Here is a 26,128-nt window from a genome sequence, read left to right as displayed (position 1 = left end):
CTGAGCCTGCGCTCTAGAGCCCGCGGGCCACAACTACTGAAGCCCACGCACCTAGAGCCCGTGCTCCGCAACAAGAGAAGCCACCACGAGAAGCCCGCGCACTGCAACGAAGAGTAGCCCCCGCTCGCCGCAACTATTTTATAAATAAAATAAATAAATTTATAAAAAAAAAAAAAAAGCTGCAGTCACCCTCACCTCTAAGTTAAACCACTACTTATCTGGCTGCAGGGCCAGATAAATCTTTTCTGTTTTTGGCCGCACAGTGCGGCACATGGGATCTTAGTTCCCCAACCAGGGATCGAACCCGTCCCCTGTATTAGAAGAACCTTAACCACTGGACAGCCAGGGAAGTCCGCTACACAAATCTTTACAGGCTAGAACGTTGAAAAGCATCAAGGAACGTAACTCAGGGATGCCCTATTGAGCTACTGGAACATTTTCCTAAACACAGTACTCAGCTTGGGATAGGAACAAATTCTCAATGGAAATCTGTAAAAAATGTGGACAGGAGGCAAAGAAAAGTTGATTGAACGAACCTTCCTCACTTTGTAGAAAGGACAAAGGCAAAGAGACGAAAAGTCTTAACCTGAAATCATTAAAACTACTAGACAGGCTACATGACCCAAGAGACAGTCACTTCGTGTGTCCGTCCCTTAGGCCCATTCATGGAAAAGCAGAGGCCCGAGACCAGAGACTCTGCAAGGTCCCTGGCCATAAGAGGTGATTTTCCTGATTCTGGGGTTACCATCCATCTTCCTGGAAAAGAGATACTCTCCTTACCTGTGCATTTACATTGGCACCAAACTCCAGAAGACACTGTATCGTCTCTTCCAGCCCCCAGGAGGCTGCCAGATGCAAGGGGGTCTGCCCATCTCTGGCCTCTTCCTCTCCTTCTCCATTAGCACCAGGTTGTCTGGGACTATTCACATCGCAGCCACTGAAAGGAAGGGGAAGTAAAAGGAACGCATGCTTCCACCGAGCCTGAAGGCATGCTAACAGGTGTAAAGCAGCAGCCTCATCCAACCCAACAGAAAGGCTGCCACCACCAGGGACTGCAGTCCTTGCTTCTTGGCCTCAAATACGGGTGTGTGTGTCCTGCTCCCACAGATTTTTTTTCTTTTATTTTTGGCCACGCCACGCGTCTTGCAGGATCTTAGTTCCCCGACAAGGGATGGAACCCGGGCCCCTGCACTGGAAGCGCAGAGTCCTAACCACTGGACTCCTAGGGAATTCCCTTGCTTCCCTAGATTCTTTGGCAATTGCCCCTGGGGGCAACCTGGGTATCAGAACGCTTAAAAACTCCCCCAGGGGACCTGCATGCATTTAAAGTTTGAGAATTACTGCTCTAAAGCTTTCCTGAATAACCTCAGCTCCCACACCTCCTGTACTCTGAGGCCGTGGAGGCTGGCATGACTCAGGCACCTTGGTGGAGTCCTGCAGAGGCCATTCGGTCTCCTCCACCCCAGCCTCCCGGTCTCACTGTGTGAACTGGTCTGATGTGACTACAGGGACCTATATGGCTCCCAAAGCAGGAAGCTGGCTTAGCTTTTAGATTCTTTGATCTGGGCACATAAGCCCCTCTCCCTGACTGACTTGATCTGACAGAACAATGACCCTCTCTAGCCTTCATTACAAAGGTCAAGCTAGCTACAGGCAGGTCAAGACTATAGTTGGAGTAAATGAGAAAAGGGCCAGTTTGCGATACGCTGAATAAGATCTGGAGGGATACTCAGGCCTCTCAGACCTGCGAATAAGAAAGCAGGCGGTAGACTCGTCGTTTCCATCAATGGCTCTGTGCAGCAGGGTCTGAAGGCACCCACTAGGTCCTGGGCCCCAGCACGTGGCGTCACAGCCATGTCTGACCTGCAGGAAAACACAGGTCACTCACAAGCACTGCCAAGCAAAGGTAAACACGTTTATTACCATCTGTGAGCCCTACGCACATCATTAGACCCAGTTTTCAGGCGAGACACAGTAGATAGTTAACTGAGATTTAGTTTAATCTGTACCATTCATTAGTTTTACAAACACTGATTAAAATCTGCTCGGTGCAAGTTTTTGCACTAGGTCCTGCGGGAGGGGTTTGAGAAATAGAAGGAAGATATGTTTGATTAGTGCCCTCTAGAGCTGTGTCCTAGAAGGGACAGAAAACACACACAAATGCCCGCATACACACACACGAGCCCCCCAGTAACACACACCTGTAAACAGCAGGTAATCTCAAGAACAGTTGGGTAAACCCCCAGGTTTAAAATGCCTCTATGTCACATTTCAGGCCCTTCAGAAAACTAAGTGAGCTTCTGGGGCTACCTCCACTTTTGGAGCCTGTCTTCTGAATAAGGGGGACAAACCTGAGATTTGAGAACTTATCACTGTGGTAACAGTGAGGACATCCCACAGCCAGTTAAGCCACCACCGGAGCAGACGCCTGAGGAAATGCCTCAGCTCTCTTGCTTCTTGGTAGTTTTCTTGATAAAGACACCCTACGAAAAGGTGTTGGCCAAGGCTACGTTGAACACGCAAGCTTCTTTAACATGACCTTTGACTGCTTGTCCTTGACCCAATCTGTTACTTGGTAGATCTCATGCTCCTTATGATTGCTACGGAGGCCCCAAATCCATCTCTGACACAAAATATCCCCATGTGTAAACGGAGCTGAAGTTGAGCTTGTCTCACCAGAGTGGATGCGATGTCCTCCAGATTATCTGCCAGCGCAAGCCACAGTGGGGGGTTCCCCTTCTCATCTGGCACAGACATGTCAGCTCCTCGGGTGCATATGGCATCCACGACAAGGGGAAGCTGATTTCTGATGGCCAGCTGAAGAGCTGTCTCCCCATCCTGAGTCCTGCTGGGACATGGACACCAAAACCAATGTTTGTATCTGGGGCCAAATGGTTAAAGCGTGCCCTTCTGGGCATCCTAGAGGCCAGAGTCCACTGTATCCCTTAAACACACTTCACCCACATTCACTAATATTCTTTCAGAGAAAGTTAACCTGTCAATAGCATCTGTCCCTCCTGTCTTTTTAAAAAATACAGCCAGGCTATCCTATTGCACAGAGAAGATAACTGCCAAACATGCCAGCATGCTGAAATCTTACAGGCATACAGCTGCTTTCAACAGCATCTGAATAGAATGTCATCCCAACTACCCACTTGACAAAACACTTTCACCCACTCAGTCATTCTGGGTCAGGTGACATTGGAGATAAAGATAAATTCCTTTGAAAAAGCAAAAATAATAAAAATTTAACTGTGTATTTTCGCCCCTCAAGCCTTTTGATAGCTCATCTGTTGGAATGTTCTTCATTATAACTGAAAATTCCTACTTTTAAACAATTGATTTTGGACTGTCCTTTTTAATGAGATTTGTGCAATATTGTGCCCTGGTCTCGAAAGGTTCAAATAAGAGCAAAGCACACAATTCTCCTTCTGAGTCTATGATTACATTTAATTACAACACTGCATTGGTACTTTTTCAGAGTCATTGTTTCTCTTCCTTTAACAGGGAACAAAACTCTTTTCTACAAGCAAGGCTATGAACCGTCCCAACTAAACGTGGCCTGGTGCTGTGGCGGAGTGCTGTTCCAGCCCACCTGACGTTTATGTCCGCCTGGTGCTCCAGGAGAAAGAGCGCGCTCTTGTTGTCCTGCCGCTGCATGGCCATGTGCAGCAAGGTCTGCCCGTCGGACATGGTGTCGTTGATGCAAGCCCCGGAGCCCAGCAGCTGGGCTGCGATCGTGTGCATGCCTGGGAAAGAGACAAGCCCCGATTAACGTGGGCTCAGCTTCTCCCACTTCATCAACCTCTTACTACAACGAACACCCTCTCAACTTTGCAAAGCCAGCAGTTCTCCACTGGATATTACGGGCTGAACCCAAACAGAAAGGCTGTCCTACAACAAATGATTAGCTCCGACCCTTCCACCTCCCTTCCCCTAGCGCCCACTGTCTGGCGTATGTCTGTCTGCAGGCCCTGGCACCACCTTACCAGTCCATAATGCCAGGCCCAGCACAGTTTGGTCTCGGGAATCCTTGAGGCTGAAGTCTGGAATAATTTGCAGGTTGTTGGTGGCATGAAGAGCATTAGCTATATTTTTTAAAAGAAAAAGAACACTTGATTTCACCATCCCATGGATCCCATCTAAAGTATTCAAGAGACTACCAGCTCAATTTCAAACTGACTGACTGATCATTTCTATACAGAGAACTGATAAATCTTGTTGTGGGAAGTGGAAGCCAAGACATTTGATATTTTGGAGCAAAGTTTATGAGGAAAAATGAATGGTTTTAAAGGTTAAAATACTGAATCTTCACAAAAGGAAAACAGAGTCCACTATGGAAACACACATTAATTACTTGATTACTGAAAAGAGGATCAAAACAATGCCCTGGTGACATTTCCCTAACACATAAGTCCTACCATCGTATACCTCCTGTGTGGGCTAAGAAAAAGGCACGGCCTATCTAACACCCCACTTCCTTCCATGAGCTCAGTGCTAAAAGATGCCGGCCTTAACAAGGATGCAGGAAAGAGTAAAACAAATTTCAAGGCAGGAAAGAGAAAAATTGGAAGATGACTTTCTGAGGGAAACGGGCCTCCCTCGTGGCAGGGGCTTCCCTCGGCCCCTCTTTCTGGCTCCTCTCTCATGGTTCACCTGCCAGGGAGGCTCAGAGGTGGGCGAGAGAGCTGACCGGCTCGTGGAAGACCGGCGGCGGCAGAGTTTCCAGAGACAGTGCTCACGCCAAGGCAGAACTCTGCTTGACCCGCACCGAAGTGGCCTGGGGCCACACCCCGAAACACCAGAGGAGCAGCCAGAGACTCTAAACCTTAACCCCGCGGGTGAAGTGAGCAGGCCCCATCCTGAAAACGTACACAGAGAAAAACAGTAGCCGGAGCCAGAATATATGCTTATCTGGTTTGACCGCAAAGGATTTTTGGGGTAAGAAAACTCACCAATAGAAGAAACATCAACTCTGTCATTAACTACTCAAAACCACTGTGCAAAGGTCACGGTGATGGGCAGTAATCCCTAACTACCTACCTTTTTGCTCCAGGATGACAGACACCACATCTGGATGATTATAGGCAATCGCCATGTGCAGTGGTGTCTGCAGGTAGACGCTGCTGTCCGCTGAGCTGGGCAAGGATGCAGGCTGCTTTGGTGAAGGCAGGGCCTCCTCCGTCTGTAGGTTTGGGTTGGCTCCCTGCTGCAGAAGCTCTGCAGTGAGGTTGGCCAGGCCATGCCGACAGGCCGTGTGCAACGGGGTTTCTCCCTGAACAGAAATGAATAGTCCCAGTCAGAGCACTTCAGCCTAGGAGGCCCCTTCACAAAGGGACAAAGACAGCCTACGTGCTGCAACTCAGTCCCCAGTGCCAGGCACAGCCCCTGGCTCATCCTGTCACCAGCTCCATGAGGTCTGTCCCACTCCTCAGGTCTCCTCTCCTTCCCTTTCTCCTGTGCCACCATCCTTAGTTCCTCCAATGTCCTCCCAAGCACCCTCCGAACACCCTGGGTCCTCATCTTCTGCATTTCCACCCTTCACTCAGTTTTTAGAATTATGTTGCTAATTATAAAAATAATACATTATTATTATTATTAAACAGACGACCTCCGAGCGTCACTAAAATAAACACTGTAGAAATCAGAAAAGCCTCACATCCACAGCCCCACAGATAAGCGGTGCTGTCAGTCGACCGTCACAGCTTTTTTAACCCCCTCCAGCACACTGATGTCCTGATTCTTTCACCAGCTTGTACCAACCTCATCTTGAATTCTGATCAAGAAACACCTCTTTCCCCCACTTTTTAAAATTAAAAAATTTTTAATTGGTATTAGAGGTACCTGATTCAATGTTCAAAAGGTGCAAGAGTATACACTGAAAAGAAGTTTCCCCTCGTGCCTTCCCCCCCACCTACCCAATTATCCTCCCCTGAAGGAACCATTATTACCAGTTTCATGTTTCTCTCCAGTGACGGAATATTCACACAAAGACATATACACGTGTATATATGTGTGAATACATATATGTGTACACCTGTACACACACACACACACACGCAGACACACACACTGGATCTTTTCACCCAAACAAACTGAACACACTGCTCTGCACCGGCTCCTACTGAAGCTACACATCCTCACTGTTTAGAGTCCAAGAACTTCATCTACAAGGCCTGCTGTGAAAAACAGCAAGGTTTCACCTTGTTTTCCCTAAAAAAAATTCTCCTTTCCCAGAGGGAACCACTTTGAATGCTTTGAGCGGGTTTTGTATTTCCTCATTTCTAGCTAACGTGTTTTTATTGCCGCCTCATCACCTTCCCCGGTGTGGGATCCCCTGTGGGTCCTGCCACTGTGATCTCACCGGGTGATAAGGATTTGGCTCTTTCACTTCTTTCCCCCGTGGACCCCTTCCCACCCCACCCTCTCCCTACAGCCTCCTCCTCAGGCTGTCTTCTGCTCCAGCCCTTCCCCCCACACAGCCTCCCTAGGTACGCTTATCTACGCCCATGACTTCTACCAGGGAATACAAGCAGGGGACTCTCAAACCAGGATCTCCAGCCTTGTCTGTATATCTAATTTTCCCACTGCCTGCAGGATATCCCTGCCTGAATGTTTAAAAAGGAGTTCAACAATCACAAAATGGAATTCACTCTCCCCACAGCAGTTCTTCCCCCTGGCCAGTCCCCTGCTTCTCTTCTTGGATCCAACACAACCGTCTTAACACCTCTCCAGCCCTTGCTTCTGAGAGCCACAGAGGTAGGTCCTATGTACTATCATTCTGCAATTCCTCTGAAACCCATCCCATTGGGTCCAAATCTAGTATCAGAGGTCAGGACAAGCCATTGCTTGTCTAGATGATTCCCATCTGGCTCCAGCCTGGATCTCAATGGTACATCCACCCCACCAGCTATCCCAGGAAGCTTTCTCAAGCCGAAAATGATCATACTGCTTCCCACTTCTGTGGATTTTCTCTTCCCACAGGATAAAGTCCAAAGACCTTAAACCAGCATTCCAGACCTGTCTCCAGTGTCATTCTCACTTGCTTTCAAGTCGAGTCTCCTCTGTGCCTCTACATCTTAAGGTTTCACCCAGTTTTGCTCTGAAGGGTATCAGAGAAGGAACAGTTGGTAGACAACGTGGGCTCAAGGGAGAATTTTTTTTTAAGTTGAGAGACAGTAGAGCATGTCTGTATGCTATTAGAAATGAACAGTGGGCAACAGTGATGATACAGGAGAGAGACAGACAGAGGCAGACACACATAATGGCAGGAGCAAAGCCAAGAAACCAGCCGCTGGTGCATACAGGGCCATGCCATCATTCTAGCTGAAGAGCAGGCCGGGTGCAGGTTTAGGCGCAGACAGATTAGTAGATTTAATGGTGGGAAAAAATGGCGCTGCCCTCCCCTCTGTGCTTCCACGACACATTGATTTGTCTCATACACCAAGCTTACTGTTTACTGCTCTGCCCAGCGCTGCTGAGAGAAAATGCAACTGTATGTTGTAGTGCCTGAGTCTTAATACTGGCTCCGTTATTTACGAGTCACTTAACCTCTCAGAACCTCAAGGTTCTTTACCCTGAAATGAGGGATTTACAGATGTTGATAATGTCTCTTCAACACATGCTGCTTCTAGATCCACTGTGAGAACTGAAAGGGATAATAACCTTAAAGCTCCTTGCACAAAGTAGCTGTAGAATAAATGTGATCTTAAAGATAAACACATCCTCCCTGTCTGAAAATTATAAAGTAAAAATAACTATTATTTAGTTTCTAATGTCCCAAATGTTATGCTAATAAGCACTTAAATTTATCATTTATTTTTATCTTAACCACACCTTATGAAATCAATATTAACCCCACTTTACCGATGAGAACTGAAGCTCAGAAACGTTAAGCAACTTGCCTAAGACCACATACAGCAGGATGGGAAATGGGAAGCCTAGTAAATCCAGGAATGTGCAACCCGAAAGGCCCCCCTTTAACACTGCACCACCTGCCTTAGCTTGAGATACAGACTAAATAAACATTCACACAGGAAAACTTTCGCAAATGTAAAATGTTACAAAAAAGTAAGATGCTAATATGGTAGGTTGTTGTGTCCATGTTTGCTAATCTCTAGTAGACCATGAAGTCCACAGTGTATTGTTTAGGACCTGACACACCACAAATGCTTAAGAAGTGGCTGCTGAATGAATCGATCAACCAATATTTGAGGATAAAAGCATCGACTAGACTCTGGTTTTTTAACAGTGTCCATGTATTTTTTTTTTTTTTGACAAAAATTGAAGAGAATCTATTCTGTTTTTTCCTACCCATCCACCACTGCCATTTCTTCCACAGACCAAAGCCGCTTCACCTGGCTGCCCTGTCACACTTACCCACTTGTTTCTGTGGTTGACGTGGGCACCACTGGTTGCCAGGAAAAGAGCTGCTGCCTCATTTCCTGCTTCAGCTGCCCGCTGTAGTAAGCAATTTCCTAGGAGAAAATGCACATGTTCATTCTTCCATTTGCATAAAAATGAGGTCAAGTTCCACACTGCACCACACCCTGCCCTTCCCTACCACCTTTCACAACTTACAAGCCCACACTAGACGTAGGTGAAATTTAAGTCTACACAGGCACCCTGTGTGTGGACACAGAGACTCAAATGAGCCTGTGTGGGGAGAAAACACTTGGTCTGGAAGTCAAAAGACATTCATTCCTCCCTGGATTTCCCACTAGCCACCTCCTAGGACCAGGGGGAAGCTATGTCTCCTTACCAGGGTTGGTTAGAACATAATTTCTCAACAGCAGTGCTACTGACATTTTGGGCCAGATAATTCTTTGCCGTGAGGAGGAGTCTGACCTGTACACAGTGCGATATTTAGCAGTATCCCTGGCTTCTGCCCAACAGATGCCAGTAACACTCTCAACCTTATTTTTTTTAATTAATTAATTAATTTATTTTTGGCTGTGTTGGGTCTTCGTCGCTGCGCATGGGTTTTCTCTAGTTGTGGTGAGCGGGGTCTACTCTTCGTTGCGGTGCACGGGCCTCTCATTGTGGTGGCTTCTCTTGTTGCGGAGCACGGGCTCTAGGCACGTGGGATTCAGTAGTTGCAGCACTTGGGCTCAGTAGTTGTGGCACACGGGCTTAGTTGCTCTGCAGCATGTGGGATCTTCCCAGACCAGGGCTCGAACCCGTGTCCCCTGCATTGGCAAGTGGATTCTTAACCACTGCACCACGACCTTCAACCTTATTGTGACAATCAAGACTGTCTACAGACGTTACCAAACGTCCCTTGGGGGGTGAGGCTTGGGAAGTCATCTCTAAGAACCTCTGGGGTAGATGACCATTTTGGAGACACTGTGAGCCGAAGTTCTACCAGAAAATGCTCCTTAAATACTTTAGTTTTACTCCTATGGCCTTAAATATGTTTGTTCTTGGCTTAGAAATGTTTTACTTCACACTATCACTCTTCTAAATAAAAATCTTAGAAAGAAAAAAACAATAGGAAAAACTCTCTTTGACATAAACCACAGCAAGATCTTTTTTGACCCACATCCTAGAGTAATGAAAATAAAAACAAAAATAAACAAATGGGACCTAATTAAACTTAAAAGCTTTTGCATAGCAAAGGAAACCATAAACCAGATGAAAATACAACCCTCAGAATGGGAGAAAATATTTGCAAAGGAAGCAACAGACAAAGGATTAATCTCCGAAACATACAAACAGCTCATGGAGCTCAATATCAAAAAAACAAACAACCCAATTAAAATGAGTGGAAGACCTAAATAGACATTTCACCAAAGAAGACATACAGATGGCCAAGAGGCACATGAAAAGATGCTCAACATCACTAATTATTAGAGAAATGCAAATCAAAACTACAATGAGGTATCACCTCACACCTAACAGAATGGCCATCATCAAAAAATCTACAAACAATAAATGCTGGAGAGGGTGTGGAGAAAAGGGAACCCTTTTGCACTGTTTGTGGGAATGTAAACTGACAGCCACTGTGGAGAACAGTATGGAGGTTCCTTAAAAAACTAAAAATAGAACTACCATATAACCCAGCAACCCCACTACTGGGCATATACCCTGAGAAAAACTATAATTCAAAAGGACACATGTATCCCAATGTTCACTGCAGCACTATTTACAATAGCCAGGACATGGAAACAACCTAAATGTCCAACAACAGATGAATGGATAAAGAAGATGTGGTACATATACACAATGGAATATTACTTGGCCATAAAAAGGAATGAAATTGGGTCTTTTATAGAGATGTGGATGGACCTAGAGTCTGTCATACAGAGTGAAGTAAGCCAGAAAGAGAAAAGCAAACATCGTATATTAACACATATATGTGGAATCTAGCAAAATGGTACAGATGAACCTATCTGCAGGGCAGGAATAGAGACGCAGACGTAGAGAACGGACACGTGGACACAGAGTGGGAAGGGGAGGGTGGGACGAATTGGGAGATTAGGATTGACATATACACACTACGATGCATAAAACAGATAGTTAGCAGGAACATGCTATAAAGCACAGGAAGCTCCGCCTGGTGCTCTCTGACGACCTAGATGGGTGGGATGGGGGTGGGGGTGGGAGGGAGGTCCAAGAGGGAGGGGACATAGGTATACATAGAGCTGATTCACTTCCTTGTACAGCAGAAACTAAAACAACATTGTAAAGCAATTATACTCAATAAAAAAAAATTTTTTTTTCTTCTTTTCCTCTTGAAATGGTTTTAGTCCCAGAACAGTGTTTTCTCTATTAAAATCCATTTCCTTTTTGGATAAACACAAGTCTCACGTTCTACAGCTATGCTATTTGAAAACTCAAAATAAATTAAATACCAGGACTAAAACCAAGGAAAAGCAACGGGACAAAGGACTGCTTTGTTTCCATGCCATTTTTATCTTTTCCCTCAGAGAAAGTGATTCCATGCCTAGTTGAGAGTCTTTCTAATTGAGACTCCTAATAAGAGTCCCACTTTCACTTCTGTAGTCATGCCAGTGTACACAATAACTAAATCATATACCTCCCTACAGAACAAAGATAACCTGCAACTGCTAAAACATTACTGATATGTCTATGAAAACTCAAAGTATATAATGTAAAACTGACAGAACTAGCAAGAAAAATGGACAAATCCATAATCACAGTGACCATTTCTAATATACCTCCCAGAAACGGACAGATCAAGGAGTCCAAAAGTTAGTAAGCTAATGAGTAAGATCTGAACAGCACAATGAACAAGCTTGATTTAATGGACATAAACAGAGAATGCTACATGCATCCTACAATTAAAGAATGCAATTCTTTTCAAGTACATGTCAGACTTTCATAAAAACTGTATCTCTAAGAGTCTAACATTCAAGTCCGAAGCACCAAAGAACCGATCTCTTATATGTCACACTCTTCTACAATGCAGTTAAATCAGAAATCAGTGGAAGTATGGTCAATAACCAACAAACATTTATAAATTAAAAGCTATTTAGTAACTATCTCATTTCCAGAGAATCTTTAGTCTAAAACACAGTTCTGCCTGTACTCCCCATCCTGTAGTACTGCTGCCTTGAGCTTTTATGTCACCCAAAGGGTGATTTCATTTGACCTTTATTTAATTAGTAACTTCTTTTAGGCGAAGGGATATTTAATATCCTTTTTTTTTTTTTTTTTTTTTTGGCCAGTTCCCCTCATTAGTGGCACTTACCCATGCTTTTATACACTGCTAGGACTCAATACTGAACCACATGGAATCCCGCTCCTTAAAATATCTCCATGTTTTATTTAGTCAGATCAAGGACATATTCACATTAAAACAGTGGTTCTCAGTGTATGGTCTTTGGATTCGTAGGGGTTCCTCAGAGTCTTTCAGGGGGTCCAGGAGGTCAAAACTATTTTCATAATAATAATACTTGATGTTATCTGCTTTTTCCCCCTGTGCTGACATTTGCACTGAGGGCACAAAAGCAATGGTGGATCAAACTGGGGAGCCTTAACACAAATCAAGGCAGGGGCCCCAAAATGTACTAGTGGTAATCACTGTACTCCTCACTGCCATGCACTCGGTCAGAAACATAACCAGTTTCACTTACGGTGGCCCTTGATAAAGCAGTAAAAATTACTAACTTTAATAAATCTCAACATTGAGTACATGTCTTTAAAATTCTGTGTGACAAAATAAGAAGTATGCATAAAGTATATAAAGTATGTTACATCTGTTATGTAACAAATTACACAAGTTGTCTCAAAGGAAAGCACTTGTGTCATTGTTTCACTGCAAGCTGAACTAACAGTTTTTTCATGGAACACCATTTTTACTTGAAAGAATGACTGATTAACAAACTATGGTTATTCAAACCTGAGTATTTGACAGACAATTTCTTAAAAAGTAAGCCTGTCTCTGTAAGAAAAACAACTGGCAATACTTCCACCAAATGACAAAATTTGATCTTCCAAGTGAAATTAGAATTTTGGAAAACTTTTGTCTGCAACTGTAAGTTTAACAGCTTCTCAATACTGAAAGACTTTTCCAATGAGATCAGTGGTGATATTAATAAATGTGATTCTAAAATAAATGAACATTTTGAAGATCTGCATAACTCAGTGAAACAAGATTTTCCAAATGACTAAGGCATGATGTTACAAAATCACACATGAAGAAATCCATTCAAAGCACACACAGACCATGGATTTTATATAACAGAGTACAAAAAGTTCACTGACACAGTTTCAGATTCCATATTGCAACTAACCTTAAAAAAATTACCCCTGGATAAATTCTTCTCGCTGTAGTATCAAAGACATATATCCACAATTATCTGAAAAGCCTCTTAAAATATGCCTCGTTTTCCAACTACATCACTGTGTGAGGGTATTTTCTTTAACCAAAACAACGTATCTCAAAAGACTGAACACAGATGCAGATACTAGAAACCAGTCACTCTTCCAACTGAATTTTTTTCTGAAAGTTATTCTTCATAAAAAATGTTATATGTCAACATAAAATTGTTTGTCGTTATTATTATTAATACATCTTTTAAAAATTTCTCAGTTTTAATTTCTAACATGGTAAATACCAAAGATATCCACTTAAACAAAAGCTCTTTGGGATATAATTTTTAAGAGGGTGAAAAGAGTTCTGAGTCCAAAAAGACTGAAATTCAGTGCATTAAATAAATAGAAGTGTTTCAGCTTAACGGACTTATCGAGTCTGGCTAGATTTTTGGAAGCACAAGATCAGGCTTTTTACTATGGTTAAAATTACGTACAAAATAATTCTCATAATAGCATGCCGTTCGGTTTTTAAATTTTTGGTAAAAACACTGACAATATTTCATGGGGTCTCCAGACTTGAGCATCAGCTCTTAGGGGTCTGTGTTTTACCTGTTATTGCATCAGGTGCATTGGTGTTGCTGCCACGCTGAATGAGTCTGGCTGCAAAGCTATTTTCATCAAATGAGGTCCCATTTACCACAGGGAGGTCTTCAAAGGGATTTACGGACTGGTCGGAAGACACAGTGATGTACTGCACGGCAAGCCACAGAGCTGTGCTGCCCTCATGGTCTTTCAGCTCTAAATCTAATCTGGAATGAGGAAGCAATGTGAATAGCAAGTATAATCGTCTTCTGACACTCTGTACTGTCAACAGCCTCATTCTTTCTCTTTGTACTTTATGAATGACAATTTTTTATTTTACTTTTACTTATTAAAATGGATAATGCTAAAAGACATTTTAAGAGAATCATTTTTCACTCACAATCCCACCCTCACAACTGCTTTTTCATTTCTCCATGTTTCCCTACGTACTGTTTACACTGCAGCAACTGGTTGAACACGTATTCATTCCTGGCCATGATGGACAAGTGTAAGGGAGACCTACAGGATGAAGAAGAGGTGTCAATTCAGGACAGGCCCAGTTCAGGACTACTCACAGCAGGAGGCAACTAGAATCCACAAGAAATTCCCCATTTCTGCCAGAGTTTCTTTTTCTATCCTGACAGACAGTTTTCCAAAACCATGACCAAGTATCAAAGGATGAAAATGGATTTGATTATATGTTACAATTTATTCAAGTAGCCAAAAGAACAAGAATCAATAAAAGGAAGAGATATAAAATACTCTTCAATTAAATACTGACCCTCATTGAATGTATATGTACTGTTTTTAAAACAAATAAAACAGTAGTTTCTGCCATAGGTATGCCTACTTTCCCCTACATATCCTCCACAATTCTGAAAAGAAACTTTTTCTTCCCATAATTCTCTGTTATACTCAAACACATTATGAGTGGCATCGATAGGAATTGATTAACCACTCTTCACTGCTTTTATTTAGCCCTCATGTGCCCTGAGGAAGATGGCCACCACAGAGCACAGGGACTCCCAGGCTGGTATCTATCTCAGAGGTACAGAATGCCAGAATTTATTACACTTGGGGGAAAAAGATTAAGAAATCACAAGAAAAAAAGGAATGCAATTATTTTGGGAAATAAGGTAATTATGACATTATACTGAGTTCATGGAGATCCGCCTTATTTAAGTACCTTACTCATCACACAAATCTATTTTCCTATTCTGACGACCTCACAGTTATTTTTTGACAGGGTTTTTTAAAGGTATAAAATACTGAGCTGCTATGGTAAGAAGTGGGTCCCCCTAGTGTTGGTGATTCAGGTGGCTTAACTCCCTTCAATGCCTCACACACTGCTGTCCCAGAGATAAGCAGCCCGTTCTCAGATTCTAAACCACAAGGAATCCTCAACCAAATATTTCTGGGAAGGGGCAAAAGGAACATGACAACTACTATCAGTATGCTGTGGAAGATGGCAAGCTGTGTGGACAGAGCTGTCTGAAGCAGAGGTACTTACAAAAAGGTGGAAATGGAGTTTTGTGGAGATGACAGAAACTGCTTAAAGATCCAAGGACCTCAGTTACCCAGGATGGAAATGGTTTCCCCAAATGCCTCTGGCCTTAGTCGTCTCTCTCATTTGCAAAACGAATCAATGTTTGTAACTTCCATAAAATTCAGAGAGAATAATGCTGAACTAAAAAACATGAAGTCCCCGCCTGCCAGTTATGTGCCACAATAAAATAACATTGTGGGAACTGTGCTCAGAGCAGGTGATCTGCTCCCCGACTTACCTGCCCTTGCTGTCCTGCATGTTGGGGTTGGCGCCAGCCTGCAGGAGGGCCTCTGCAATCTGTGCCATCTCGGACATCACATCTGCTGAGTGTTTTTTTGAACTGTACGATGCTACAAGGTGCAACGGTGTCTCCTGGACACCCAACGTAGCAGCATTGACAAGGGCCCCATTCTTAATGAGGAAAGTGGCAGCAAAGAGATCTCCTTGAAAAGAAACAACAGAAGAAATGGTCACATATGACAACACTCAGGGCAAGCTTTTCTGACCAATGCTTCCACAAAAAGGTACCAGTCAGTAACCGTAGACAAAGAAGATTTCATCATTGAGATCATGGACTTACATACTCAAATTCAACTTCTGATGACCTCTTGTCATCTGTCCTGACCCCTCGCTTCAATATCACTTCACAATTTTAAGCATACCAGGCTTCTATCCTTCAAAGGTCATTAACTCTCATAAAGGGTTCCGAGATTCCTCCACAACACAATTTATCTCCCTCTCTCATTCTTGACCACAGTCTATACCTAAGCAATACTTACCTCTAACCGGCTATACTTGCAGTGGCTCTTGCTAAGGCACTTATGAGAAGTTTTCCTTTATATCCTGCAATACCATTTCATCTTCTTCAACTATACTTCTGCTATCTGAATATCGAGAACGGGGCTTAGGATTTCAGGAGTGGCAAAGCTCTCAAGTCTGTTAGCTGTATTCCTGTATTATTCATCTGAATAATATGAGTTTCATCTAATCTTCAGTAGACATGGAATTTCAAAATCAACTGGTTTTCGATATTTCCCATCTGCTGTATTCTTTCTTCCAAGGGACCATCTTGCTGGAGAGTGTGAGCTCTGGCACTGACGTGACTAGGCCACCACAGCCCCCCATATCCTGATTGGTCCATGTCTGATTTATTTTTGTATCTACCACTGTCTTATACAAAACAGGCACCAGGGAAATGTTTGGGAAGAAAATGGATTGACTGGTTGAAGTTATAAGGTTCCACTTTAACAGAATGGCTCTAATTCCAATCAATTATGATTTTGGGTAACTTAAGAATCCTCTAACCAGACGCTTCTGAAATCTTTTCATTCGTCTGTCCCCGATTTTTTTCTTGGGGGGTAGGGGAAGATACAATCTTTACCAGCATCGTGTGCAAAGGACCAAAGCTTAGATTTCTTTACAAAAAGATGTCGGTAGAGCTCTGAAAGCAGCAGGTAACATGCATATCAGGGATTAGTCTGGGTCAGGCCTTTGCTGTCCATATGTACAAAGACATACTAGGGTTCTCAGTAGGGCCCTAATGTGTAATATGAACAAACCCCACAGAGATTCAGTCTAGGAGAGAATATGTAAAAACAATACATTAGCAATAGAATAAAATATCCTAGAGAAAGTCACTTACATTCTGGAAGTAGAAAGAAAATTTAGAATTATGAGGACAGAGAGCCTTAAAATGACAAATCTGATAAATAACATGCTGGCGGAGAGGTGAAATGTGGTTTCGTTATCTTTAAGCTTGGCATATATTCCAAACTAAGTAGTAAACAGATAGCAAAGCTAAAGTATGTCAATAAAAAACTTATAATACACTATACACACAGAAGATAAACTGGGCAATACTGCACACAGAAATAAGGGTACAGATCAATGGTTGGATTCAGATGGATGGCATAATAAAAAAACGTTTTATATCTTAAGCCCTCTTGAAAAGAATCATAGGGCTTCCCTGATGGCGCAGTGGATGAGAGTCCGCCTACCGATGCAGGGGACACAGGTTCGTGCCCTGGTCCGGGAAGATCCCACATGCCGCGGAGCGGCTGGGCCCGTGAGCCATGGCCGCTGAGCCTGCGCGTCTGGAGCCTGTGCTCCACAACGGGAGAGGCCACAACAGTGAGAGGCCTGCATACCGCGCAAAAAAAAAAAAAAGAATCATAGCTTTTAGATTAACTTTATTCATAAGCGCCGAAGTGTTTTTTTTTTTTAACTTACACATATATACATACATACAGTATACGCACCCTACACAAAAAGTTATTTAGGAATTATTGGCAACTGAAAATTGATGATGTTTTACATTAACAGAAAGTCAGCCCATGGATATACAGCCTAGAGGAAATAGACAACTGACATCGAAAAAGCAGAACAAAGGGAGGGAACAGAAAATGCCAAAAACACCATTTATAAAGGTTCTGTCAACAAGAAAACTTCTAATACATTTTAGAACGATTTCCATCAAAAACCGTTAAAACAAAAACTGTTTGGTGCTCAACAGTTCCAATTACTTCATCACTTCACTCCCTGAAACTGCCAAGTAAATGTATAATGACTTGTCCACATAAAAACATTCCTAACAATGTAGTTAACGTTTAAAAGAAATCCACACACAATTTTTCTTTCAACAAAGCTCCCTGACCGGTTTCATTCAGGGACCAGGCAGTAACTTTCATTATTTAATTAACAAAAGCTGTATCTCATGCTGCTCCAGTTGGTGGCATCATCTGCAAACCTCCTACAAACAATTAGATAGGAGCATGCTGCTTAAGAGACCCACTGATTGATGTTGATCATCAAGGAAAATAAGCACAAGAAGATTGTTTTAAAAAGCAAGGATTCATCTTCTTGCCCAGATGCAGCTAATCAGAGGAGATGGCATCCCTCTGGTCACATGTATATCTCCTGTGGACTCACTCACAGACGCACTCTCGGTACAAACTGATGGGTACACTTGGTTATTAGGATGATTAGTGAGTCTTCTGGTTAGAGATTCTAATGTGTGTCCACAACCAGACCTAAACCTCATATATTAAGGATCTTCACTCATATTAGAATGAACTTAAAGTAAGGTTAACAGTTAAATTTCAGGTATATTACTCAATTTAATCATTTGGGCAGGTCAACGGACTGACAGCTCAAGGTGAAGAAGGAAAAGGTGAAAAAAATTCCTACAGAAATTGAAGCTGGTCGTGGCACTGCAACACAGGGGCGAGGTAAGAGCTGCAGGCTGACCCTACCACATGGTAGTCACTGGGCTAGGTGTGCTACTAACCTGTCTCTCAACAACCAGTAAAGCAGGTTCCTCACCTTACAGGTGAGGAAAAGGAGACTCAAGAATGGTTAAGTGACTTGTCCAAGGCCACAGAGTAAGTGGATGAGCCAGGATTCCCAGCTTGGTACATCCACGCTCCAATGCCAATACTCCGTGCTCCACACCAGGCCACACTGCCACGTTCAACAATCAAGTTTACCGTGCCCACACTGCAGCCCACATACTTGCAAGCAACTAATAAATTCAGAGCAGAAGATTAAATCATCTGCAAATAAGCACCATAAATGCACCACCAATTCTTGGCAATCCTTGTAACTAAGCAATCATCAAAATATTTAATAACTCATCAAAGATGTTTTTTCATCATACATAAGAATTTAAGTCCTTAAGAGGAAAGAGACATAATTCTGAGATTGTTTTTTTAGTAACAAGTTTATTTGTTTCCAAAATAAACATTTCAGACACTAAACAGTATGGGAAAGAATAGTTCCTGATGTGGTGGAAACTTTCCCCACTGAACACACACCCAGTGCTCAGCACCCAATGGCTTTGCACAGTGTGGAATGATGCTTGGGAAAAATGCATCTGCTCTTGACACTGACATACTCTAAGGCTTTCCTTCCCAATGATGAACAAAATTTTCCTCTCCATCAGCCAGCATGCTTAACACTCTAACGCATGACTTAGAGGGATATTTATATTAAAGCCTATGCCCAAAAAGGGCAAAGCCACAGCTGCAACACGACCTTATTTGAAGTAACTACATTCCACCAACTAGGAGCAACTTGTGAATGGTAAAAATGTGGCAGAGATAATAACAGTATAATAATGCACAACTGGAAGGTTAAACATACATGATTAAGATATAGGGAAACCATTACACGTATTCTGTTTTTGATGTCCACATGTAAACAAAAAAGTGGCCACAGCCAAGTACTTCAATCAAGTCATCTATCCCCCTACAAAATGAAGGCTTTGAGACATTTGAAAGGTTTCTTTCCATACTGGAACTCTACCCCTATATAGCTTTTCACTCTGTCAAAAAAATAACTACTGCAAAGTAGAGTCAGGCAGGATCCATTTGCGACTTAAGAATTATTAAGGCCATGGGAAAAACAAAAGACTAGTACTTGTTTCCCTTTAATTCAATAAGGTGAAAATGCTTTGATCGTAATTCTATCACTTACATAGCTTCCCACTACTAATGACAATGTACTCAAACACAGCTACAATTTCAAATAACTTCCCAAGAACAAAATGAAACTTTAGCACTTTGTCATGATCTATGAGAAGTCTATTCTGTAAAAGTGAAAACTCTGAATCCAAGAATATGTTTAAATATTCGTGTTCTTGATACTTTCCCTCTCTTACAGTAACTGATACAAGTCTTCCTAGCACAATTTCTGGAGAAACTGATGTATTGAATAAGCAAATAACACATCAATTGCTTACAAGTAAAAGGTACTTTTTCTATAAGTACCATCTTTCTAGCCTTCTTCTGGGGCTCCTGCTGACACTCTGAAGAGCCTAACCAACAAGACATAAGGCAATAGCTCTTCCATCTCTCTTCTGACCCACTGATCACAAATTCTAAATCATGTAGCCTGCAAGTACAGACTCAAGAAGCCTTTGAGAATCTGTGGAACAGGAACAGGGTCAGAGAGTCTTCAAAAGTTACCTGGATAAAGGTAAAATTGCCCACTGCAGAAAATATAAAATACGCTTCTTCCTACCTCTTTGGATGCCTTTATGTAACAAGCTCCAGCCATTCTTGTCCACCATGTCCACGTCAGCTTTGTGACTAACCAGAGTGGTGGCGATACTCTCTAGTCGTCGTGAAAGGGCTAGATCTAAAGCAAGATCTCCGTTATGATCCAACTCATTCAGCTTCCCAGGGAGCTGCACAGAGAAATTTGTAAATCAGCACCCATCCAGTAGAGAATACAACTAAATCTCTCACACCTTGACTCTTAAAAATCATCTCACACAAATGTCAAATTTTAGTCCTATAACTTACTATATCTTACTCTCCAAATTCAACTGAATTCACAAACTTCTCTCAGGCCTCCTCAGGACTCATGCCTTTCAGGGAGCCCAGGACTAATGGGGATCACAGAGCAGGTGCAAACACCATGGAAGACAGTACAAGGGGGAAATGTAGACAATGCTGTAGGAACACAAGTGTCAGGACAGAGGTTCAGAGAGCCTGATGGGAAACAGCTCACATTTTCACAAAAGACTGTGGCTTAACTATCTAATTCCTCCTAGCAGTTTAATGCCTCCCCCACACCCTGGACACCCAGGATAAAACACATGACACAGCCATCCATCAAGAGCAGCTACATTTCTTCTAAGGCAGTGCAGTAAGCAGAACGACAGCCCCAAAGATGTCCACGTCCTAACCCCCCGAACCTGTGACTATGTCACCTCACACAATGAAAGGCACTTGGCAGATGTGATTACGGTTGAGGACCCTGAGATGGGGACAGTGTCCCTGGATATCCAGGAGGGCCCAATCTATCTAATCCCATGAGTCCTTAAAAGTGAAAGAGGGAAGCAGAAGAGTAGGTCAGACAGTTGTGACACGAGAAAGACTTGATTTGCCACTATTGGCTTTGAAGACAGAGGAAGGGGGCCACAGGCTAAAGAAATGTGGTGGCCTCTAGAAGCTGAGAATGGCCCTGACTCAGCTGATAGCCAGAAGAAAATGGGGATGTTGGTCCTATAATCACAAGGAACTGAATTCTGCCAACAACCCAAACAAGCAGGCTTCCCTAGAGCCTCCAGAAAGGAACACAGCCTGCCAACACCTTGACTTCTAGATGGGTGATGCCTGTACTGGACTTCCAAGCTACAAAACTATAAGATAATAAATTTGTGTTGTTTTAAGCCACTAGGTTTGTGGTAATTTCTTACAGTAGCAAAAGAAAAACTAAAGCAGATTTTGGTACCTGGAAGTTAAGTACTGCTGTAACAACTATCTAAAAATGTGGACGTGTCTTTGGAAGTGGGCAATGGGCAGAGGCTGGAAGAATACTGAGAAGCATGATAGGATAAGCTCAGACTGCCTTGGACAAACTACTAGTAGAAATATGTACATTAAAGACTGTGCCAGATGGGCTTCCCTGGTGGTGCAGTGGTTGAGAGTCCGCCTGCCGATGCAAGGGACACGGGTTCGTGCCCTGGTCCGGGAAGATCCCACGTGCCGCGGAGCGGCTGGGCCCGTGAGCCATGGCCGCTGAGCCTGCGCATCCGGAGCCTGTGCTCCGCAACGGGAGAGGCCACAACAGTGAGAGGCCTGCGTACCACAAAAAAAAAAAAAAAAAAAAAAAAAAAGACTGTGCCAGCAATGGCTCAGAGAAAGTGAGGAGCACTGTAGAGAAGAACAAGAGAAGTACAGTTTGGGGAAAAGGTATAGTACCTGTGAATCCATTTCAATTAGATAAAGGAAGACCACATCTTCTCTCTCCACTTTGATAGCTTTATGTAATGGGTACTCAGTCTTGGACTTGATCATTTTGTATAACAACTGAGCACTCATGCTGCTGAAGTCCTCCTTTCGTAAGTCATCCTAAGGATTAAAAAGACAGTGAAAAGCAGAACAGATTCAACATATCAACAATAACGACAACTGACATTTCTTAAGAAGCCCCTGGAATGTGTCTGGCCCTATTTTAAAGGGCTTAACATTTCCCAACTCATTTAATCCTCACGAAAACCCTATGAGGTAGGTACTATTATTATCCCCATTCACAGATGAAGAAAGTAAAGCATAAAGAGGCTAATTAGTGTGCCCAGCTCGCACAATGAGTGAACGGCCAAGCCGGGATCTGGAGCCCAGAGGCCCACCTGCCGAGCGAGGACTCTTCACCACAGCACTACCCTGCCTCTGGGTGAGACGGTAAAGCACAGGCAACACGGACACTCCACAAGGACGAAGTCACAAGGAGCCCTCCCCGTGAGAACAGAGTCCTCCCCTTCAACCCCACACAGGAGACAGGTACAGAATTAGTCAGAACTTCCACAAACAACTCAGTCCACTGAGTCACCATCGCTTTCTACTGTTGCAGATCTCTAAGTTTCTACTACTTTAGCAGAAAGGTTACCGTTCCTGTTTCAATTCTTTAAAATCCAGTTCTTTAAGACACTTTTTCTCACAATGCTGTTGAGTACCGAACAATTTGCAGAAACTAGGTTATAAACATAGCCCTAGCCATGATTTTCTGAAAAACGCAAAACAGACAACAACAAAGAAATGCAAGACCTGTCTTTATGATGAAAGCTACCTAAGAAGGGCATATGTAAATTTAACAACACCCTCCACACGACAAGAAGGCAGGGAAATCCCCGAAGGGGTGCTGCCGAGCACGAGCACGGCAGGCCTGCTGGCCCTACAGCAGCACCCGCTCCTGGGGCTCAGCTGCCACTCCTGCAGATGGAGGGTAAAGCAGGCCTGTGTCCCTCCGTTCCAAGCCTACTTCTTGACCTGAGCTATCTTCTGCTCCTCTACTCCGAAATCAGAATTATGAGAATTTTAGAGCCCAAAGGAATCTCACAGATCATCTAGTGCGACTACTTAGCCTTCAATTTTGTTATAAGAGGAAGTGAGGGGCCAGAGAGGTATCTTTCTATGGAACCAGGTCCCAAGCCCCAGTCTTCTGACTTCCAGTGAAGGTGCTTCTCCACACCTCTCAGTCTCACACTCACCCAATGACTTGCAATAATTTCTGCACAGTAGTTCATCAGCGTGCTGGCATTCAGCTCCTCCGCAGTCTGATAGAAGCGGATACAGTTCCTGACATTCACCAGGGACATCACACCCTTCTCACATCTACGAGACAATTTTAATGATCAACAGTATTATTAGGACCAATTTATTCATAAACAAACAAACCAAAGCAATAATCTGTGTACTGCCTGGCCATGTCCAATAGCACTAAAGCCTAAGGTTTAAGCAAAGCAGCTACGAATGAATTGTAGCTGAGTTACTATATATATATATATATATGTGTATATATATATATATATACACACATATATATATATATATTTTTTTTTTTTTTTTTTTTTTTTTTGCGGTACGCGGGCCTCTCACTTTTGTGGCCTCTCCCATTGAGGAGCACAGGCTCCGGACGCGCAGGCTCAGCGGCCATGGCTCACGGGCCCAGCCGCTCTGCAGCATGTGGGATCTTCCCGGACCGGGGCACGAACCCGTGTCCCCTGCATCGGCAGGCGGACTCTCAACCACTGCGCCACCAGGGAAGCCCACTGTATTTTATAAGTCCTAGAATTTCACTATTATATTGCTCATTCTGGTCAGAACCAAAATAATCTGTAAATAAATATGTTAAGCTTAACCCCCCAACTACCTTGAAAGTAATCACGTGAAACTCAGTAATCATAGCACACAGGCAACTGTAATATCAAACACGCAATAAATCAAATTCAGTCCTTTGATGTTTTAATTGTATGGGACACGTTTGCAGTTCCCACAAGCATAACTCTGTCACGCAACCAGTGTGGCTTAGAAATCACTTCAAATATGAGGCTCTATGCCTCAATAAATGAACACCTCCTTAAAAGTCTTCCCCAAATGGTGATCTATATGGTATGAGAATTATAACTCAATAAAGCTGATTTTAGAAAGCCCACTTTAAAAATCTATCATGTATAGAAACAAATGAGTTAAGAGTCAAACTATAGTACACCAGACAGAGAAGAACTGGCTACAACGGATGTCCCATAGAGCCTGGTAACAACATGACAACAACAACAGCAACAATAACAAGACTCTCACAATCACTAAGAGAGCCCCAACTACGTCAGGGAAGAGAGGGCTGCACGCAGGCCTCTGGCAGCACAAAGCAGGCACACGCATGTCCTAGACTAGAAGATGTAGCACTGGGAAGGCCCACACTTCCACTGCCCCAGAATTCCTGGAAATCTTGGTGGGTCTCCACAGCACAGGGCCCGGGGGAAGGAGGCAGGTGACACGGCCCTCCCATCTCCTTTGCCTGAACATCTCCCTACAAATCAGGTTCACCTCCAAGGGCAGTCGAGAGGCCTAATGTGGCATCAGGTATTCCCTGACACCCCACCGCTGCTTCTGTCCCCAGCTCCCACAAAAACCATGTTCTAATCACAAGGGCAGCATACAGTGCTGAACGCAAAGTGAACCGTGAGGTGAGAAAGACCTGAGTTGAGGCCCACGGAATTTGAGGGGCCAAACTACACAAGCTCCCTGTGACCCCACCTCCTCCCCTGTGAGACATTACTCTATCTCAGAGGTTTAGGGGATCTCTGTGTGTTTTCCAAGATAAAGGAAAACTATGTAAGCCTTGCACAGTCTGAGGTACATAGGAGGTATGCTTGCTTGAAAGCTGAGGTCCTTCTCAAGGAAGCTGCATAATTTAATAACTAATAAGAATGCGTTTCAGTATTACTATAAATAAGAATAACTGATTGGCTAGCGGATAACTCCCAATTCTAACAGGTGAGGTTTGGATACCAAGTGGAGAGTGGGAGATGAGGGAGGAGAGGAGGAAAGTCATGAGAAAGACCTGGGAAGAAGGGGGAACAAACTTTCTAAACCTCACAAATGAGACCTTAGGCTAGGAGCAAGAATAATCATGGAGTCATTTCTCCATCTGGCAGTAAATGCAGGTACCCATTTTATTCCAAGACCTGTGCTTAAGTGCTTTGTTTTTAAGCTACACAGCTTGGTGTGAAGAAGCATCTCCCCCAGGGCACTTTTAACTCAAATTGTCACAATATCTAAATAAGTTACTATAATAATGAATAACAATGTTCTATTTCTGAGCCTCTGCTGTCTGTACCACCAGTTTCCCCAAACTATTAGCAGACTGACAGCAATGTTTGAAATTATTCTGACCCAGGCTATGAAATCAGAGCATTCCAGGAGAAAAGTCCTCTTTTCAGGTATGTGAAACTTTTACCACTTTTACAATGACAAATATCCTAATGTCCTAAAACATGGTGTGATCTCAGGGAGTACTGACTTTACAAAGCATTTTTACAGACAAATGCTGAGAGTCTGAAAATTCTATTCCCCTCCTTACTACTGCCAAAATACACTCTATCAAGATACTCAACTATGTTTCATGAAGACAGATGTTTTGTTACCACTGGCAGACACTTCATTTTCACTAAATTCTGGGATCCCCAGAGTGACATTCACTATTTGGATAGCCTATAAATAGTAACTGACATGATTTACACAACTGAAGAACATGTAATTATATCTAAAAACTCAGATTCTCAGTTCATATCTTCTCTTTGAAAAGTAGCAAGGCAGACTAACTTTCCTCTAAAGGGATTTTGTTGCTGTTAATATACGTTTTTAATTTTAGAGTACAAAAAGGACACAGATGCACAAAAATGATAAACCTAATTTTTAAAGTACAAAGTCAAGCATATACTCAAGCGTCCCACAAACTCCTGTCTAGTTTTTTATCAATCCCGTGTATGAACATAAGGCAGAAAAATTACTGAAAGAATGAACAGCAAAAGGTTAACAGTGGTTGAATTAGACGATTTACTTTTTTTCTTTGTATCATTCTATACTTTCTAAATACCATGAACTGAATACGTAGTTAATAATCAGGAAAAAATTATACAAACTGTCAGTTGTTAGCATACACCATTAATTCTCTCCTTTTTTAAGAGTATTTTCCTGATAATGCTTATGCCCAAAACCTCCTTTTCATCAAACTGGTGATAGCATTCCCAAACCACCAAGACCCCTACATTACAAAAATGATCAACACCGGCTTCACATTTAACTGCACACATTTGTGTTGGGGCCCTTTCACTTACTATTTCAAATGTGTAATTTCTCCTGCAGACAGCAGTGGGCGCTCTGTGACCTTTCAAAAGCCAACAATTGAACCCGCTACTGGGTCTCTTCCATCCCA

General features: G+C 43.0%; 1 protein-coding gene across 2 annotated transcripts in view; it reads right to left on the bottom strand.

Annotated features, from left to right (window-relative positions):
• Positions 1–26,128, bottom strand: part of ANKFY1 (ankyrin repeat and FYVE domain containing 1) — a 76,902-nt gene that overhangs the window by 16,482 nt on the left and 34,292 nt on the right. For both annotated transcript variants that reach the window (XM_067717389.1, XM_067717390.1), the window contains exons 5-17: positions 22,902–23,025; positions 21,616–21,765; positions 19,928–20,093; positions 15,147–15,351; positions 13,813–13,881; positions 13,390–13,589; positions 8,380–8,477; positions 5,044–5,275; positions 3,990–4,088; positions 3,596–3,749; positions 2,677–2,845; positions 1,745–1,863; positions 781–937 (exon numbers count right to left, since the gene is read on the bottom strand). In XM_067717389.1, coding sequence (XP_067573490.1) covers positions 781–937; positions 1,745–1,863; positions 2,677–2,845; positions 3,596–3,749; positions 3,990–4,088; positions 5,044–5,275; positions 8,380–8,477; positions 13,390–13,589; positions 13,813–13,881; positions 15,147–15,351; positions 19,928–20,093; positions 21,616–21,765; positions 22,902–23,025 — 1,942 coding nt within the window. The remainder of the gene's footprint in view (positions 1–780; positions 938–1,744; positions 1,864–2,676; positions 2,846–3,595; positions 3,750–3,989; positions 4,089–5,043; positions 5,276–8,379; positions 8,478–13,389; positions 13,590–13,812; positions 13,882–15,146; positions 15,352–19,927; positions 20,094–21,615; positions 21,766–22,901; positions 23,026–26,128) is intronic.

The sequence above is a fragment of the Pseudorca crassidens genome, chromosome 19 (assembly GCF_039906515.1).
Source record: "Pseudorca crassidens isolate mPseCra1 chromosome 19, mPseCra1.hap1, whole genome shotgun sequence".
Taxonomy (NCBI): Eukaryota; Metazoa; Chordata; class Mammalia; order Artiodactyla; family Delphinidae; genus Pseudorca; species Pseudorca crassidens.
The sequence above is the reverse complement of the archived record's forward strand: the minus strand, read 5'-3'. Positions and strand labels throughout refer to the sequence as shown.